General features: G+C 31.5%; 1 protein-coding gene across 2 annotated transcripts in view; it reads left to right on the top strand.

Annotated features, from left to right (window-relative positions):
• Positions 1-3407: 3407 nt before the first annotated feature.
• LOC126893225 (probable maltase-glucoamylase 2) overlaps positions 3408-19846 on the top strand; it is a 59968-nt gene continuing 43529 nt past the window's right edge. For both annotated transcript variants that reach the window (XM_050663198.1, XM_050663197.1), the window contains exons 1-2: positions 3408-3692; positions 8800-8859. In XM_050663198.1, coding sequence (XP_050519155.1) covers positions 3468-3692; positions 8800-8859 — 285 coding nt within the window. In that variant the 5' untranslated portion in view covers positions 3408-3467. The remainder of the gene's footprint in view (positions 3693-8799; positions 8860-19846) is intronic.

Here is a 19846-nt window from a genome sequence, read left to right as displayed (position 1 = left end):
CTAAGTGCGTATTAGGCGGGCGTAAATGGTGAGTGCGAAAGAGATGCACCATTCCGGCCGTCCAATAGTGCATCTCACTCGCACTCCATTGACGGACGTCTTAGTACACGCTTAGCGCTCATTGTTGATAATTAAATTCTTAGTAATGAAAAAATGACAAAAATTTGATTTTATAGAGGGGGCTTTAATATTTGATTTGGTCAGTTTCTGACTTTCATATTAATATTATTTTTAATCGAGTTATTAAGTCTTGAAAATGGTTATTTTCGAGTTTTTCAAATTTTAAATCGCATATAACTCAACAACAATAAATTTTAGAGAAAAATCACAAGAGAACTTTTTTGCTCATAATGACTCAAAGAATATAAAAAAAATTGTTCGAAGTGAAAAAATTATTGTCATTATTTCATTCTTCTTCTTTAAGTTCCATCTTCTATCGAAGGTTGGAAATCATCATGGCAATGCGGACCCTGTTGACTGCCGCTCTAAATAGCTCTGCACTACTGCATTCGAACCATTCCGAGGATACAATCCATTGCTCTCGTAGTAAGCACACCCATAGGCGTAGTTCTAACCTTATATCCCGACAACATAGAAACTTTTTAAGTTTAATGAATGATGCACGTGCTATTTTAATACGTGTTTAATTTCTTTGGTTTGGTCTACATTTGATGTTATCCATGTTCCTAAGTATTTGTACTTATTATTTGTACTTATTATTTGTACTTGTAATTTGTACAATTACAGTATCTTTAATAGTTAATTGGATGTTTGCGTGCGCTGATTTAGTTATTATCATGCATTTAGTTTTCTTTAAATTCATCTTTAGTCCGTACTCATGACGTTCATTAAGGCGTTGCATTATGTTCTGTAAATCATTGTTGATATCCGTTAATATTACTGTATCGTCTGCAAAACGTAGGTTGTTCAAAACATCTCCATTGATAGATATACCTTCTATTGAATCTGAGAGCGCTTCTTGAAATACCGCTTCACTGTAGACATTGAAAAGTAGTGGAGACAGCACGCAACCCTGACGGACTCCTCTTTGTATTTTGATATCTTGGGTGTCTTGGTTGTCACCTCTTACCTTGGCAGTTTGATTCCAATATATATTAGATATAATTTTCATATCACGACTGTCAATATTTTTGCTTTTTAATATATCTCCAAGCTTTTTAGGTTGAACTATATCAAATGCCTTTTCAAAGTCTACAAAACATAAGTACATATCCTGATTCTTGTCCATGCATCTCTGGTCCAGCACTTTCAAGCCGAACAAATTATTTCGTTACTAAGATGTTATTTTTAATTGTTAAAAAAGAGCGCTAAGCGCGTATTAGACGTCCGTTAATGGTGAGTGCGAAAGAAATGCACCATTCAGGTCTTCCAATGGTGCATCTCACTCGCAATCACATTGACGGCCGCCTCATTGTTAGTAGCTTCTTAGCGCTCTTAGCCTCTTAGCGCTCATTGTTAATAATTAAAAGTAACAGGTTAGTAATAAAATAATGACAACAATTTTTTCAGGATCTTGTAGAGAGGGGCTTTAAACTTTGTTTTAGTCGCTTTTGACTTTCACAATAATTATTTTTAATCCAGACGTTAAGCCTTGAAAATGGCCATTTTCGCATTTCTCAAATTTTAAATCGCGTATATCGCTCAAATTTTAAATCGTGTAAAACTCGATAACAATAATTAATTTTAGGGAAAAATCACAAGAGACCTTTTTTGCTCAGAATGATCCATATTATTTAAAAAAAAAATCCGAACTAAAAAATTATTTTTGTGAATTTGTTTAAAAAAATTGTTTAAACAATTTTTTGACCACGGTACCGCCTGGCACCCTGTGGATTTGTTACAAGGACCCCTTTAGGGTAAGTTAGTGCAAACAAATCAAATCGGAATCAGGGGCGGCTCCAGGATTTTATTTTTGGGTAGGCAAGCTACCGGGGGGTCTGGGGTAAAATTTTTTGGAAATGACAAACGAAATTGTGAGTTTTTAGGCTCTCTCTGACTTAATTTTCCAAACAACTTGTTAAGTGAGTTAATGCTTAGCTGGAGGTAACAATTATACTAATATATATTTTCCAAGAAACTTAATGTAGGCCTACCTCTATAGTCTAGTCTTATGTTATAAATTTAATAAACTTACCGGTACCTGATACAGAACTCTGTTAGGGTAAGTGCACTATGTATATATAATGTATTTAGCCTAATTAGTATTGGGAAATAAAAACGACAAAATCAAATTGACGAGGCAAATCACACAAAATGTACTACACAAGTTAGTTATTCTTACAGTGTTCGAAAAAGAGTTGTACATATTATTTTAAAATGTTTAATGAATTGTTTAATTGAACCTTCTATTGAACAGAAAAATGTAACTGATGGAGTTCATTTTAAAAGGAACTTTAGTCTTCTCCCTTTTTGAGCGGCGAATTCGTCTACAACAATTTCAGGGTGACATAGGAGATTGTAGCTAAGTTCTCGTTCTATTGAAATCACTTCCAAACTGAGAAGTCTTTGCCCCATCATTGTAGATCTTAAGCAGTTTTTAATTCGTCTCATCGATGAGAAACTTCTTTCAGCTGTCGCCGAACTTACAGGCATCACTAGAACAACGGACACTATATATCTCAACTCATTGAATGAACCGAAGGAAAAAAGCTCTTTATACAGATCTTCTGTACTTTTACATTTGGAAAACATAGATTTGCCTAAGTCACACTGTGCTTTTAGTTGAATGCAAAACTCTTCATCTTTTCCCCAAAATTTAGCAAAGGAACACAATTCTTTTGGATCCAGAAAATTTTGTGAGTTTGGATTACATGATGATATGCAAACTAGAAGACTTGAATTTTCTGAGAATCTCTTTTCCATTTCTTCTGAAATATTATCAACTATGCTAAAGAGTTCTGCTTTAAATTGAGTTTTTTTAGAAACACTTTCATCATTGCACGTTGATTTCCCTTTTCCGGTAGTTTCCGATTCGGAATAATTTACCTAACAGGGATGGCGATACAGCTAGGACTAATTTGAATCGCAACAAACTCGGTGACTATTAATCAATTAAAAATGTGCCATAGTACGATTAGAGCATGAATCATTAGGCTTTTTTCTATAAATATGCTGTTCCTGCGTCAAATCTTTAGTTCAGTTTAGTGTTTGACTAGTGAATAACATCCAAAGTACTGTTGTTCTGAAGCTATTTTCTTGTGGCATTTTTATAATCAAGTATATTCAAATGGGAAATAAGCCACAATTTTACCTAAAAATGATTTTATTAACGTTTCGACGCCCAAGTGTGTCGGGTGTCGTTGTCAAAATACATTTTTGTATTTTGACAACGACACCCGACTTGGGCGTCGAAACGTTAATAAAATCATTTTTAGGTAAAATTGTGGCTTATTTCCCATTTGAATATACTTGATCCAAAGTACTACAAAGTATTGAACAAAATCAAAATGAGTGAAGAAATACGAAATAGTGTGCACGAAGAAGAAAATATAGAAATGGTAGTAGCTAGACGAAACACAGTAGGGGAATCAAACCAGCCAGCAGTAGATCGGCAAACGTCAAAAAAACCATACGCTAAATATTTATATGCTTTGTTGGTCTTGGGAATGATTTTGGTAGCAATTACCGGGATTTGTTACTGGTATTTCAACAAAATAGATGTTTCAAAAGAGGTAAAACTTTTTTTTAATGTAATATTTACAATCTGTCCTTAACTTAGAACAATAGGTAAATTATTTGACAAAAATTGAAAATTTGACCTGGTAGATCCAGTGATCACCCTCTTTACATAAATTAAATTAAAACAAGTTAAAATAAGTTTAGTTATCACAGCTAATTCGAATCGTCTTGCTAGGTCCACTATTGTGATTCTCTTCAGGCGTCGTACATTATTATGGTCATCAGTGAGGTTGCAGGCTAACTCGTTTGGATGAGCTTCTAGTCTCTTGGAATATTTTTTTAATAATCTGTTATTACTGTTTTTATGGATGTCACATTGAAATCTTGCTCTATCACATAGTTTGGCACGTACCAAGGGACATTCACCATTGTTCTAGGGACTTTGTTTTGGAATCTCTGCAGTATTTCTAGGTTTGTTTGACTGACTGTCCCCCAAAGTTGGACACCATAGGTCCACACTGGTTTTAATATAGCTTTATATATCACCAGTTTGTTTTCAAGAGATAGTTGAATTTTTATTCTTTTTATTTTTATTATTTATAATTTTATTCCTAGTTCGACACCCCCATCAAACCAGGTTGTAACTCATTTTTAGCGATTTTATAGGAGAGGCAAAAAAAGAAAACATGAATTTTTAAAAATTTGTAGCGAAATGATTAGACTCTTTTACACTAATGTGATATGATATTTATAACATAATAAGGGATTACTGTAAGATGTATGCTTTTTAATTTTATTAGCTTTTGAAAATCTTAAGTTTGATTGAGATGCAACCTTGAGATTAAACATGAGTATCCACAGAAAAAGGTTGTAACTCGCCTAACAACCATTTTACACTCTCCGTGTTAATTATTTTCCCGTTTAACTATGAACCCTTTCACTATCACTTCCCTTTAGAGTGATTAAAAAATTCTAATTTTTGGTATACAAAGTATTGTTTTACTATACAGGGTGATTGATTAGTAGGGTAAAGCTCAATAGCTCCGCTATAGTAATAGATAGCAATAAAAGTTAGTAACAAAAATTTTAGCCACCTTTGAACTTCACATTACAAAATTAGTTAGAATGTTACAGGGTGTTCGATAACACAGTGGCACACCAAACTTATGTTTTTTTAAATGGCACACCCTATATTTTATTTTAAATTCGAAATCCTATTAACTTCTCCATCACAAAAATATAAAGGTTTGTTATGTTATATAGGGTATTTACAAAGTTATAACCAATTTTATATGAAAATCGTAACAAGTTCAACTCCCTGTATAAATAAAAATAAGCAAAACAACAATGGTTTATTATTGCCATATTTTTTAGCGTATTGTCAAAATTTTCAAGAATGGTCGATATTGCTAATTTTCTTTATATCAAATACAGGGTGAGTCAAAACGCAAGTACATTATTTTCTCAGTAATTTTAAATGTACATTGTATTTAATATCACTATTGAAAAGTACTATTACCGTACTTTAATTTTTAGATAACATTCCCTATGTCTAAATTTATTAGTTTTCGAGATATTTTCATTTTTCAATGGCCTAGTAGCGTGGCTACCCAAATCACCAGAATTTAATAAACTGGACTTATTTTTTTGGGGTTACGTTAATAATGAAGTTTATAAAATACCTCCAACAACAAGGGATGAGATAAAAAATAGAATACAAAGTGTATTTCGATGTGCTAATTTACAAATGCTCCGTAGAGTAAGTAGCTCATTCAATGATCGTTTTTAGGCGTACATAAATGTGTTAGGAGATAATTTTGAACACCTTATGTAATTAAACATTAAAAATATTTTATTAAGAATAGCTTCTAATTTATTCAAACATGTTTTTTTGCAAAATGTATTACTGATTAATTATGTTTCGTTCTTTATTTGTTACATTGTTACATTTACATACAAAAGTAGTGTTTAATTGTCTTTACAAAATATTGTATTTTGTGTTTGTGTGTTTTTTTGTAAAATTTATTACTAATTTTCTTTGTTTATTTGTTGCATTTGCATAAAAAGATAGTTTTTAATTGTTTCAAAAATGTTGCATGTAGTGGTTGTGTTTTTGTTTGTAAAATGTATTACTAATAAATTATTTTTATTTCTTTATTTACTACAGTGTTACATTGATTACCGGATTGACAATCGGTAATCTTCCATTGTCAATTCAGTCATGGCTTACTTAAAATTTAGATAAATTTAAACACCTAAAATAATTTGCTCTGAGAAATGAAAATATCTCGAAAACTAATAAATTTGGGCATAGGGAATGTTATATAAAAATTAAAGTACGTTAATGTTACTTTTCAATAATGATATAAAATATAGGGTGTTCCATTTAACATTACTGAGAAAATAATGTACTTGCGTTTTGACTCACCCTGAATTTGATATAAAGAAAATTAGCAATATCAATAATTCATAAAAATTTTAACAATAAATAAAAAAATATGGCATTAACAAACCATTGCTGTTGTGCTTATTTGTATTTATACAGGGAGTTGAACTTGTTACGATTTTCATACAAAATCGGTTATAACTTTGTAAATACCCTGTATAACATTACAAACCTTTATATTTTTATGTGATGGAGAAGTTAACAGGATTTCGAATATAAAATAAAATATAGGTTCTTCCATTTAAAAAAAAACATAAGTTAGGTCTACCACTGTGTTATCGAACACCCTGTAACATTCTAACTAATTTTGTAATGTGAAGCTCAAAGGTGGCTAAAATTTTTGTTAATAACTTTTATTGCTATCTATTACTATAGCGGAGCTATTGAGCTTTACCGTACTAATCAATCACCCTGTAGATTATTTTTTTTTACATAAAAAAAATTTAACTACCCCCACCCTTCCAGTACAGGATGTCCATCACAATGGACAAAAAAAGTTCATGGAAGTAAAAAAGACCATTGAGTGTTAATTTTTATTAGAAACTCTTATAAATCAGATTATTGTCAAAAGTAATAGGTATAAATATTAAAATTTACTTTGAATGAAATGTGGAAAAACAATTCCTTTCCTTTAAAATACATAAATGAACTTTGCATGTTTGACAAAATATATGTGTCCTGCTCTTACACCCCTCATTTTTGCATCTTGAGGATTCCTTTTTGTCATCATACTGTGGAAGATGATGGTATCCATCAAATCTAAGGTTTTTTTATAAGCCTTATTTCAGTTTTTTTCTTTTTGGAGGGACCTGGGTCCTCGAAGCTTTTTGAAGGCCTGCCTCTTTTAGGAGCACGTCAAGAGGACAGAGCACAAATTCAAGAGCACAAATCAAGGATTTCTTTCTTGTTTACTCCTAAAAGAACAGCTTGAGTGCGATACTCAAGCCATGAATTTACCACGTCCACGGTCTAATATATTGTCCACAAACTGCGTTTGTCCATGCTAATGTACATACTAATTCAAACTACATCTCTGGACTTTGTATTATATAAAGCATTATAAATTATTATGGAACTCCAACGTTGAAACATGTACTTACCAATAGCAAATCATAAAACTTCTAATTTTAATAGATTTACAAGAAAACGTAAAATATATGACATAACCTAAAATGCACCTGTTTGCACAACACGCCACTCACATTTTAAAATGTTGCCTGACGTCTATTGTCAAACTTTATCGCATTTACTACCAACCTAAAAACTTTAAAATAGGTTGTGCTTTCTGATGTGCAAATGTAGATTAGGAGGTAAATAATATTGAATTTCATATAAGGCAATACAATTCAATGTACATGGTAATGTACACAAATAGTGAAAGGGTTAAAATGTTGTATGTTTTGAGTTATTTGCAATATATCTAGGAGAAAATTAGTTTTTATGGTATATTTAAACAAAATATCAACTCAGAGTTTACACAATTTTAATTGGAAATTATAAATTTTACAATAACATTAATATTCTATCGCTATGAAAAAAAAAATGGTATAAAATATCTCAAATTTTTCACATTCCTATTGCGTATCTGTAAATATTTATTTTACTTTATTACTTTATCACCATTTTACTTTACCATTTTACTTTATTACTTTACTCTTTTACTATTAATATCTACTTCAAAATTAACATGTGTGTCCTTAAATGGGTTAAAATTTAGAATCTGCTTCTGACTTATTTTAGTTACGGATTTAGACTTGCCTGATGCTTTGGCATATCGTATCATAGGTGTGGAGCATATACGACTTAATATTTTTCGGTTTTTCTACAAGGGCATACATTGGATCACCCTCGTTTTGTGAATGTGCTATTTCAAAAAATATATGTGTAATGTTAATATTAAACTTTTTCAGTACATAGAAGTACGTAGCAAACACTGTTCTATCCTTATTTTGTCCACCGCAACTATCAAAAAGGAAAAAAAAGTCCGTAGATCCTTTTTTACGTCCGTAGATGCGCCATGTGTTTGAACACTTTATAAATTAAACATACGTGCAAAAAGTTGTAACTCATTTAAAAACCTTGTTAATCGTCAACTATAAAGAAAGTAAATATTTAACATAGGGAGTATCCAGTGTTACTGCCTTTTCATGCTAGAATGGCACACGTAAGTTAAAATACAACTTTTTTCAATGGGATATAAGATATATAAGCCAAACTATTGAGAATTAAACTATGTCGTTTATATTGACGTGTGCGCAATTTTTTGCTGAATTCGCCTGTGTTGAAATCTGAAAAAAGATGTAATTTAAGTTACAACTTTGTTCGATGGGAGTGTCGTTGTTTTTTTTTTTTGGTGAATATGTACTCTTGCCAAGCTACTCTCCTATCAAAGTGGATTCCTAGGTACTTGACAGTATCGGTTTGTGGGAGTTGTGTTTCATTCAGAGTTACAGATGAACATGTTTTTTTTTTTCATGGTGATTGTTACATGGGTATATTTACTCTCATTCGCCTTTGTCTTCCATTTTTTAAGCCATCTTTGGATATTATTAAGGTCTTTTTGAACCCTTTGGCTTCTTTAGCCCTTATTCTGATTCTCCGATTTTGATTTTTATTTGAAATCGATGTTTCAAATAAGGTAAAACTGATGATAATTTTCTAACTAATAAAGGAAAATGCTAGATGTTTATATATAAAAAAAATTCTATTTACAGCGGTTCCCAACCAATACTGCAAACATTATTGAGGACAACGTAACCGAAAATACAAATAAGGTTAGTAAATTTCTTAATAATTTTAACAGTAGATAGTAACAATTTTTTTTATGCATCTTAAGACAGAATCTAAATTTTTAGAGCAATATATGTATAGAGTATTGTGGCTTTTTTGTAAAAATATTATGTTGCTTTTAATATTCACAATATTTTTTAAATTCTTTATTTCATAGCTTCTAATTCATTTTAAGAGTATTTTTTTAAGTAATTACTAAATTGTTTTAGGTTTATTTATTAAATTTTTCTCACTAAAATTTTCTTAAATTAAATTAAAATAACTCTTTGCTATATTTTTTAATGATTAAAATCTTTTTTTATTAAAATACCGGGTGTCCACTTATATTTTCCCCCATTTTAACTGCCTATAACTTCTAAACGGCTCAAGATAGAAATATGCGGTTTTCGCTGAAATGTTTTATTTTAGTAAAAGTTTTGTCTGAATCAGTGTTGCCAATCGCATTTCTCTAGATTATCCGATGATCGCTCGAAAAATATCCGATTTGTCACGAAAAGGGTACGCTAGGTCAAAAATTATTCTGTTATTAAAATCAATGTTGCCAATGTTATTCTTTTAGTCCCCTTAACAACCATCAAATAACAAAATCTGTTTGTTGTTCGTACGCCAATCAGTTGATTGTAATCAATTATCCATTAACGTAACAATTAGGGAGCGTTCAAGTATTACGTAACGCGATTTTTGAAGATTTTTGCCCCCCCCCCCCCAACCTGCGTTACGTAATACTTGAACGCTCCCTTATTAACATAATTGATTAACTGATAAATTAATCTCATAATTGTAATCAATTATGTTTTCAGCAACCCAATCAAAGTTGACATTGACAGTAATTAAATATTTGATAATGATCAGTTGATTCCATTTCTGATTAGCGTTCGAACAACCGTCCCTTTAATCTACTGGATTCTCTATTTATTCACGGTTTAAAAATTTTCGTTAAAATAAGTGTTAAATTCTAAATAAATAAATAAATCTAAATATCTCATTATTTGGATCGTTATATTAATTTATTATAATTATTTAAGTAAAAAAAAACACTTTTAAATATTTTTTTTAAAACGTAATAACTACCTAAAACTAGGTACTGGAAAAATAAATAATAAATAAATCAAGACAAAATAAACTACAGCTACATTAATAGCATAGGCGCAAAATTTCTGGTCAATGCTTTTAAAACGCATTATTTTTATCGAGTCCTGAGTTACTTAAGCACTGCACTACATAAAATGAAAATAAAACTAAATCGTGCGTGAATTAGCTTTCATAAGTTTAAAGACTAAAAACTAAAAACTCATCGGACGGCAATAAACTCATACTCATCGAACTAATACTCATCAAAATAATAACATCGGACGGCAGACGGTTTTTGAAATTTGAATTGTATTAGTATGCCTTAAGTGGATGCACTTGTGCATTTAAATTCTAAACAAAAGAATCGGCACATGTCCCTTTTGTCAAAAGATGAAAAGTATCAGATGTCACTAACATTCATCCAGTATAGACTATTTATAAAAATTTGGCCGGAACCAAACAAAATTAATGTGTTGTTGGTGTTGGGAACATATAGATGAGAAAGTTTTAGTCGATGGTAGATACACTGAAAAATATCCGCAAATATCCGATTTATTTAAAGATACGAAGAAGATACGACAACTCTCAAAAAGGTACGCAAATCGGATAATTATCCGCCGATTGGCAACACTGGTCTGAATGGATTGAATTTTTTATATAGCTTTCAAATACGAAAAGAAAAATGGCGGATTTTTGAAAAAAATGTTGTTAATTTTTTTTAAAGGAACACCCAGTATATTTTTTTGTAAGTTGAAAGAAAGGTTATTCACCTATCCAGCGATATAAAGTTTTTCAAAATCGGTTGTCAAATCACTGAGTAACTAATTTTTAAAATGAGCGGTGCAACGTGGATATCGCAGACCTAAATAACATAACTAAGCAAAATTATATTATGTTATGTGATTTCCACATTGCATCTTTCATTTTAAAAATTATTTTCTCAGTCATTTGACAACCGATTTTAAAAAATTTGATATCGCTGGATAGGTAAATGACCGTTTTTTCAAGCTACAAAAAATATACTGGGTGTTTTGGTTTGTTTATTTCCACTGCATCTTGATTGTAAATTTAGTATAGTTATATCTATTCCCAGATATCTAGACCGTGCTTCCTGCTTTATTATTCTCCCATCAATTTCGATTTTACATCGTAGTGGGTATTTGAATGTTGTCATACATTTGGTTTTTTCTGCTGAAATTATCACATTGTATTTCTTGGCTGTTGTATTGAAGATGTGTGTTAATCTTTGGAGATCGTCTTATGTCTCGGCGATTAATGCGGCGTCCTCTGCATAACATAATATTTGGATTTCTTTGTTCCTCATTCTGTAACCAAGACCTTTACATACTGCTTCTATTATTTCGTCCATTATTATAATTACAGAGTAGTGGGCTTAACGAGGGAATATTTTAAAATACCGTATCCACTGCATCTATTGATATCTTCCTTTATTTTCTGTTTTTCTTTTCAGTCGGTGCGTGTATCTTTATAACGGTGATTTTTTTGTATTTTTCCTGATTCTTAGTATGTATATTCGCTCTGAAACTACTTTAAAGTCAACGATTAAATGTTTCAGCTTTTTGTTTACCAATAAGCCTGTGTCTAACATTCTATTTTCTCCTATAATATCGAAAATTAAATACACGTCTCCAAGAAATTAACGCACCACTTTAAAAATGGGTTATTTTTGATGTCTCGAATTTCCTAAATCTGTTGTCCGATAAAAGTGATTTTTTTAATACGTTATAGCCTTATTCTTTAACAATATCGCTGTAATAATATTGTTGTCAGACAGGTAAATTGTTATTGTATGTCGGGTGTACCAATCAAACTGTGATTTTTGTTTCAAAGTTCGCGTGACCATGTGGAATATTCTAGCATTTATAAAATACTGAAATAAAACCCAACTATAGCCTCATGTTTTCTTAACATTGTGTTTTTTGATTCATTCGCTATGTTGGATAATAAAAAAGTTAGGTAGGTACTTTAAACAACTAGCCTCGTGTTTCGTCAATACAGTGTGTTTTTAAATAAGTATGGCAACCTTAAACGGATAATTCTGCATTAAAAAAATAATGACAGTTTGCTTTGTAAACGTATGTCTGCAAATGCTTCGATTCCGAGATAGGGGGTGTTAAAATTGTTCTTACAAACCGACAATTTATATAAAACCGTTTAAGATATGCAAACGAAATTTGGTGGGTTTTAAGAGGTAGTTATTTTTTACATATTTTGCGCATTTTTTGATATATAATTAGGAATTTAATATACACCATAGGCTCATACGGGTAAAATGACCCTTATGTGCACCAACGGTAAACATAAAATTCTTAATTGTATGTCAAAAACTGCACAATAACTATCTCTTAAAACCCACCAAATTTCATTTGCATATCTCAACCGATTTTAGAGCAAGAAATAAATCGTCCGTTTGTAAAAAAAATTCAACACTATCTCGAACACTATTCAACCCTATCTCCAGTGGCGGTTATCCCTTTAGGTCAATTGGTCAATAACCTCCCTGTAATAATTGTACAATCAAACGAATAAAATTTAATTATTTCCATAAAAAAAAGAAAGTTTTCTGTATTAAAAATGTTCGGAAATAGTATCGTTCAAAGTTAAATTTTGCTTTTATTGTATTGACTTTTCAGTCATTTTGTTGTTGTAAAATATAGCGACAAAGGTGCCGCCAGAAGATTACCGATAAATAAACATGAAATACGAGCTGTTTGACGGTACCGAAAAGCCAAATTTACCTTTGACTGGAACAGCTAAATACGAACATTCACGATGGTCAAGAAATTTATTTGACCTCACTGTGAGAATACAGCACTGCGAATCCGAACGTTCACGAAACGCATTTATATGCAAGTTGGTACCAACTCGTGGTCATTGACCGTAGGCGGTAGGTATGGTTCGTTTATGTACTTTGCCGATGTCTACAGTCGAAAGTGAACGTTGCTTTTCTACGTTAAGAGGAAACAGTAGCGATCAACAGGTAGCGAAAACGCGTTCTAAGATTGCGGCTGAAATTTGGAATATTTTTTCGAGATATTGGGCACACGTATTCGTAATATAATAAAGAATGGCGGTACAGAGCCCAATTTGAAAAATATATTAATATGTGAAAATTACTCTGTAATTAAATACAATATTAAAAAAACGAGCCTGTACCTCCATTAAGAAGGACAAAAAATACACTTTCTTCAAATAAACTTGTTTATCCGATGCCTAGATTTTGCGTCATTTTTGAACTACTAATAAAATAAAAAATTTTAGTAGTTCCAAATGACACAAAGTCTAGGCTCGGATAAAAAAGTTTATTTGAAGAAAATGTATTTTTTTTGTTCTTCTTAATGGCGGTACAAGCTCGTTTTTTTAATATTGTATTTAATTACAGAGTTATTTCCACATATTAATATATTTTTCAAATTGGGCTCTGTACCGCCATTCTTTATTATATTACGAATACGTTTGCCAAATATCTCGAAAAAATATTCAAAATTACAGCCGCAATCTTGGAACTCGTTTTTGCTACCTGTTGATCGCTACTGTATCACTTTAAAACGCATCAAGACGTTTTTAAGAAATACTATGGGAGAGGACAGGTTGTGTGCTTTAGCTATGTTAACTATGGAGAAATCTTTAATTCGAACGATCACAAATTTCAACGAGCAAGTGATCATTTCGCAAAATCTAAGGCCAGAAGAATCGATTTACTTTTTAAATCCGCATAAAGATGTAAGTTTTTATTTATTTTAGGTTTTGAGTTTAAGTAGTTTGTTGATATTCTGGCTGTTATAATTACATATTATATCATACTATTTATCTGATTTATTTGACAATTAGTAATGACGACTTGTTCCTTTTACTTATTTCATATTTACTTGTCAAATAAAGATCCGCTTAAATTTAAACAACATATTGCAAAATAAGTTATAAGAAACCAATACAGATGATGGAATAAGAAATTATTTAAAATGGGATTTGTAGGTCTTGTTTTTCCAAAAAAATCTTGAACCACCGGATATGACCTCCCCCTTCACTTACAAACCAGCCGCCACTGCCTATCTCGAAAACGAAGCATTGGCGGACATACGTTTATACAGCTAACTGTCATTTTTTTTTTTCATGCAGAATTACCCCTTAAAGTTTGCCATACTTATTTAAAAACACCCTGAATTGATGAAAAACAAAGCTACTTGTTAAAGTATTTACCTAACTTTTTACTATCCAACATAAGCGAATGAATAAAAAAACAGAATGTTAAGAAAACATGAGGCTATTGTTGGATTTTAATTTCAGTATTTTATAAATGATAGAATATTCCAAAGGGTGACGCGAAGTTTTAGAAAAAATCACAGTTTGATCGGTACACCTGGTATACAATGACAATTTACCTATCTATAATAGCAAAAATAATCTTATTACAGCGATATTGTTAAAGAATAAGGCTATCACATGTTAAAAAAACACTTAAATCGGACAACAGGTTTAGGAAATTCGAGATATAAAAAAATAATCAATTTTTAAGACGATGCGTTAATTTCTTGGAGAAGTTTAGTCAGATATTTTCATTGAATTTTTTTTAGTTATTTAGTTTCTTGTAGTGCTATCTACTATTTCGAATTTATATTTTTGGCATTCGTCGACTATCTGTTTTAATTTGCCTGAAATCTAATTAAAAACCTATTAGTTGTTACTTTTCATGAGAATGAATACATGTTTTTATAACTATTATAGTAACAGGTCAATATTATTTCTTGTCGTTTCAGGGTACGGGCTTCTTAAAAAAAACAATAAATATTTTGACTGGAAAATTCATTTAAAATTATTAAAATAATCAGCGATAATCGGAACATTTGCGTTGAGCGCCCAATAAAATGCAGTTTACATTAAATCACTAGTGAATCAGAGTACGTTGATACACATTCCAGGTGCCTTACGCACTTTTAGAACAAAAGTGCTCGTACCTTGTCTTCCACTGATACATGTACACATACATATAGCGAGTGGCAACATTATGGAATAAATTCATTTTTTTGAGAATAGGATATAAATCCCGAAACAAGTCGATTTTATTTTCAAATTATGAATTTTGGCATACATATCATACAAGAGACATTATCCGTATGGGCTTGATGACATAATCGGTGATTTTCTTAAATTTTAATATAAATTTTTTGTTAGCTATTTGAATTGTTATTCAACTCTTCCTTCAGTGATAAACACATAAACATTAAATTAATTATTTATACATCATTATCTCACTATACATCATTATACTCAGTCCTGGCGGAGTATTTGTTGCAGTGAATCAGTCCGCTGCTAAAATTAATTATATATGTCTACAATTTCCCTTCATTCTTTCCGGTCCTTACACCGCTCCTTTCAGTTGTAGATTCTTAGCTTCTTTATGTCCCCTAAGACTTGATCTCTCCATCTTGTTTTGGGTCTTCCTTTTGGTCTCTTTGTTGTTGGTCTCCAGCCAAGTTATTCGCTTTAGCGTAGAATCTGACTTAGTTATTTCTGTGTGTCCCAGCCACCTGAACCTTTGTGCATTCGAGAATTTGATTATGTCTTCACCCTGGATGACTTCTTTAATTTATTCTTTGGTTAACCTTCTGAATTCGAGTACACGTATCCTACCCGGTCCCATTATTCGTTTAATTATCTTTCTTGTCAAGATCTCTAGCTTCATTTCATCTTTTTGCGTTAAGCACATCGTCGCTGCACCATAGGTGATACCAGAGGCGGCTCTAGCCCATGTAGCGCCCGTGTGCAGTCGTTGCCCTGGCGCCCTTTGATAGACGCGAAGTCAAAATGGAATAGTTGAATAGGTACCTACCTAGTACTTGTACATAAGGTATTAGGTACTCTTATAATGTAAACAAAAATCCAGATGCAAATAGTGCAATATTAAATGATGTCAGAAGCCAATAGATATTCACGGCGTCACAGAACAACCTACCCAAATGTGTTAAAAATATTTAATTAAAAATGAACTGGTTATCTATGAGGTAAGGTTGAAAATTGGTTGAGGTTGATTAAATGATGAACTATATACAACGTAATAGGAAGCTCAGGAAAGAACTGGAAGGAAAACTAGAAGAACAAGCGGCTTTTAGGAAGGAAAGAGGAATAAGAGATAATATATACATACTGTAAAATATAATTGAAAGGAAAAACGAAATAGGAGAAGACTTATATATTACGTTTATAGATATTAAAGCTGCTTTTGATTCTATAAATAGAGAAGTAATATGGTCAGTAATGGAAGATCTGCAAATCTCGCAAAAGATAGTAAGCGTGGTAAAAACTACGTATAGAAACGTACTTGCTAAAGTACAAATAAACGGAAACAGATCGCCAATAATCAACCTAAGGAGAGGAATAAAACAAGGGGACAGTCTCAGCCCAGTTTTGTTTATATTAGTAATGGATAGAGTAATGAAGAGCGCTAAAAGAAGGTCAAGGCAATTACAGTCAATAATAGGGTACAGGAATTTAGTACCAGTGAGAATGGAGGGATTACTATATGCAGATGACTTAGTAATAATAGCAGACAATAAAGAGAAAATGCAAAAATTAATCAATATAAGGGTGGAAATAGAAAATTTGAAAATGGAGATAAATGTAAAGAAAACGAAGACCATGATAGTAACCCAAAAGAAAAGGGAAGAAATAAACCAAACGATGTTTAGGTGCAAAAACGAAATAATAGAAACAGTCTCGACGTTTTGAATACCTTGGAGTAATAATATCAGAGGATGGAAAGATAGATCAAGAAATCTCATACAGAGCGAAAAAAGCAAATCAGATCTACTATGCACTAAATAAAACAATAAGTATTTGGAAAGGAAGAAATAGATAAAGAAATAAAACTGAAGGTATACAACGCAATTTCTGTGCCAACTTTAATATATGCAAGTGAGACATGGGTAAACAATGCAAAAATAGACAGTACAATAAACGCAGCGGAGATGAAGCAGCTAAGAAAAATAGCAGGAAAAACGAAATTGGACAGAATAAGAAATGAAGATATTAGACAAAGACTGAAACAGGAATCGATAATAACCAAGATACAAAAATGAAAATTAAAATGGTATGGACACATTAACAGAATGGACCAGGGAAGACTACCAAAGCAGGTGATTAAATCGAAAAAATATGGTAAAAGAAGGAAAGGGATGCCAAGGAAGAGATGAATCGATCAGATTATAGAAATTGGACAGGAAAAAGGAAAAACACATCAACAAATGAAAGAGTTAGCAAAGGACCGCAAGAAATGGAAGAGATGGATAGAAGATGAATAAAACCTCCGACGCCCCTGAGGGGCATAAGGAGTTTCGAAAAAGAAGAAGAAGTCAAGATCTCTAGCTTCATTTCATCTTTTTGTGTTAAGCACATCGTCTCTGCACCATAGGTGATACCTGATACCTGGCTTGATTGCGGTCTTGAACATTTTTAATTTGGTTTTCTTAATAATGTGTTTTTCTTTTAAGAGTGTTTTGGTAGTTCTAGTAGTTTTTATTATCCAGTAGGAAGCGTTATTTTACTTCACCCGTTCTACCATTTCTGCCATTCACCATCACACCCAGGTACTTAAAACGATGTACTCTTTCAAAGGTATATGCACCAAGTTTAATTCATTTCTCGATGTTCGTACTCTCTCTTGAACACTTGAGGTTCTTCGTTTTGCTTTGGTTAATTACTACCCTCTCTTCTTTGCTTCTTTATCTAGTATTAATATTATCTTCTGCATGGTTTTTAAGTGTCGAGTAACCAGTGCAATATCGTCTGGGTACGCTATGAGTTGGGCTTAAGATTTGATAATAGTTCCCATAATTTTTACTGCTCTTACTATATTCTCTATGGCGATGTTAAATAATGTTGTTGACATGGAATCTCCCTGTCTGACACCTACCTCCATTTGTACTTCATCTGAGGAACCTTCCCATTCGTGCCTTTGATCTCTGATCACTTCATCGTCATTTTCGTGAGCCTTACTAATTTTCCTTGAATGCCTAGTTGTTTCATATCATTAATTAGTTCCTCCGTTATTACACTGTCAAACACTTGCTTGTAGTCAATAAAGAGTATCTGTAGATCTACTCCGTGCTCGTAACTTTTTTCGACAATTTGCGTTACAATGTGTATTGCGTCTATTTTGACTTACCCTCTCTGAATCCATGTTGGTATTCACCTATTTTTGTTCTCGTTTCTTTTTCTATTCTTTGTCTGATCAAAGTTGTTAATATTTTGTACATTGTATTTAATAGCGTGATTCCCCTGTACTTAGTGCATTTTGCCTTGCCGCCTTTTTATTTATACGGTGGGCCAAAATGATATCTAATTTTTAAATTAAATTAACAAGAAATATGTATGTAATTTTTTATTAAACGCTTTTCTTTAGTTCAATCGTTTGGGTTAAATCTTTAGACATTAATTTGACTGCCTTTTCTTCAATGAAAACAATACACGAATAGTCAATAAAAATTTTTTATGTTTATTAATTGTTTAAATAAAAAAACGATTTTAATGGAAAATGCTAAATTCTCTTGTTTTTTACTATGTAGAAACTCGAAACTTTTACAGATTGTAGTTAATTATATGAACTATACATAATTTCACTTTTTAAGTTAATTGTTTACGGTATGCTTCATAAATAAACAATAAAGTTTCCATTTTTTGCCGATTCCGATTCCGATGACGATAAATTTTAATGTTTGAAAAGTGTAAGACTAAAAAGTAAAAAATAAAAAAATATGAAAAAACTTTTTTAAGAAACGCTTTTCTTTAGTTACGAGTGACTAAAATTAAAAATAATATAAAAAAAATCAACTAAAAAGAAAAAAATAAAAAAAAATCAAACTCGAAGGATTATTCGAAAAAACTGACAGATTATATAAAGAAAAATCTCACACATTCGTTCAAAAATTGAAAAAATCTAACACATTCGTTAAAAAAAAGCGTGGGGCGAAAGCCGTTTATTCTATGGAGACGCGCCCCACGCGTTTCTTTAACGAATGTGTTAGATTTTTTCAATTTTTTAACGAATGTGTGAGATTTTTCTATTTTTAATCTGTCTAACAGTTTTTCGGATAATCCTTCGAGTTTTTTTATTTTTTGCTTTTTAGTTGATTTTTTTTATAATATTTTTAATTTTAGTCACTCGTAATTAAAGAAAAGCGTTTCTTAAAAAATTGTTTTTCATATGTTTTTATTTAATACCAATTCGGCATTACAAATACGTAACATACAGGGTGAGTCATGAGGAACTGTACATACTCCTACCTCCTATGCAGGCCTCTATGGGGAATAACAAATGACCATTAAAAAGTGTCTTTTCCCATTGTTGAATAATATACAGGGCGAGTTGTTAATTTTTACAGAAATTTGTATTCGTCATAATTTTTGAACAGTAAGATCGATGTGTCTCTTATTTTGGTCAATCGTTACACTATTACCACCCAATCAACTGATTTATTCAAACTAGAAAAAAATCAGATCCGGCTTTAAAAAATTTGTTCGTTTTGGTCGAAAAAAAATTCACTCTGTATACGGTTTTTGAAAACTCTAATAAGAATTTTACAGATTAGACAAATAGGTAATTAAAATGGCATATGTATTTTTTCCCCGCAAGATTACTTAATTTTTAATAAAAAAATCAAATCTGATGAATTAAAAGTTTGGTGAAGGGTGAATTAACTTTTATTACGACTTTTATTACACCAAATGGACAAAGAAGTATTGGCAGACCAAGAAAAAGATGGTGCGATAACTTAAACAATTTAGGAGGCTAATATTGAAGAAGAAACAGGTTTTTAAAGCCTACATACAAGATGGAAGAAGAGGAAGAACTTTTATTACAAAAATTAATTTTTTTTAACAAAT

Source organism: Diabrotica virgifera, chromosome 10 (genome assembly GCF_917563875.1).
Source record: "Diabrotica virgifera virgifera chromosome 10, PGI_DIABVI_V3a".
Lineage (NCBI taxonomy): Eukaryota > Metazoa > Arthropoda > Insecta > Coleoptera > Chrysomelidae > Diabrotica > Diabrotica virgifera.
Note: the sequence above shows the minus strand (reverse complement) of the source record. Positions and strands in the feature narration are given on the sequence as shown.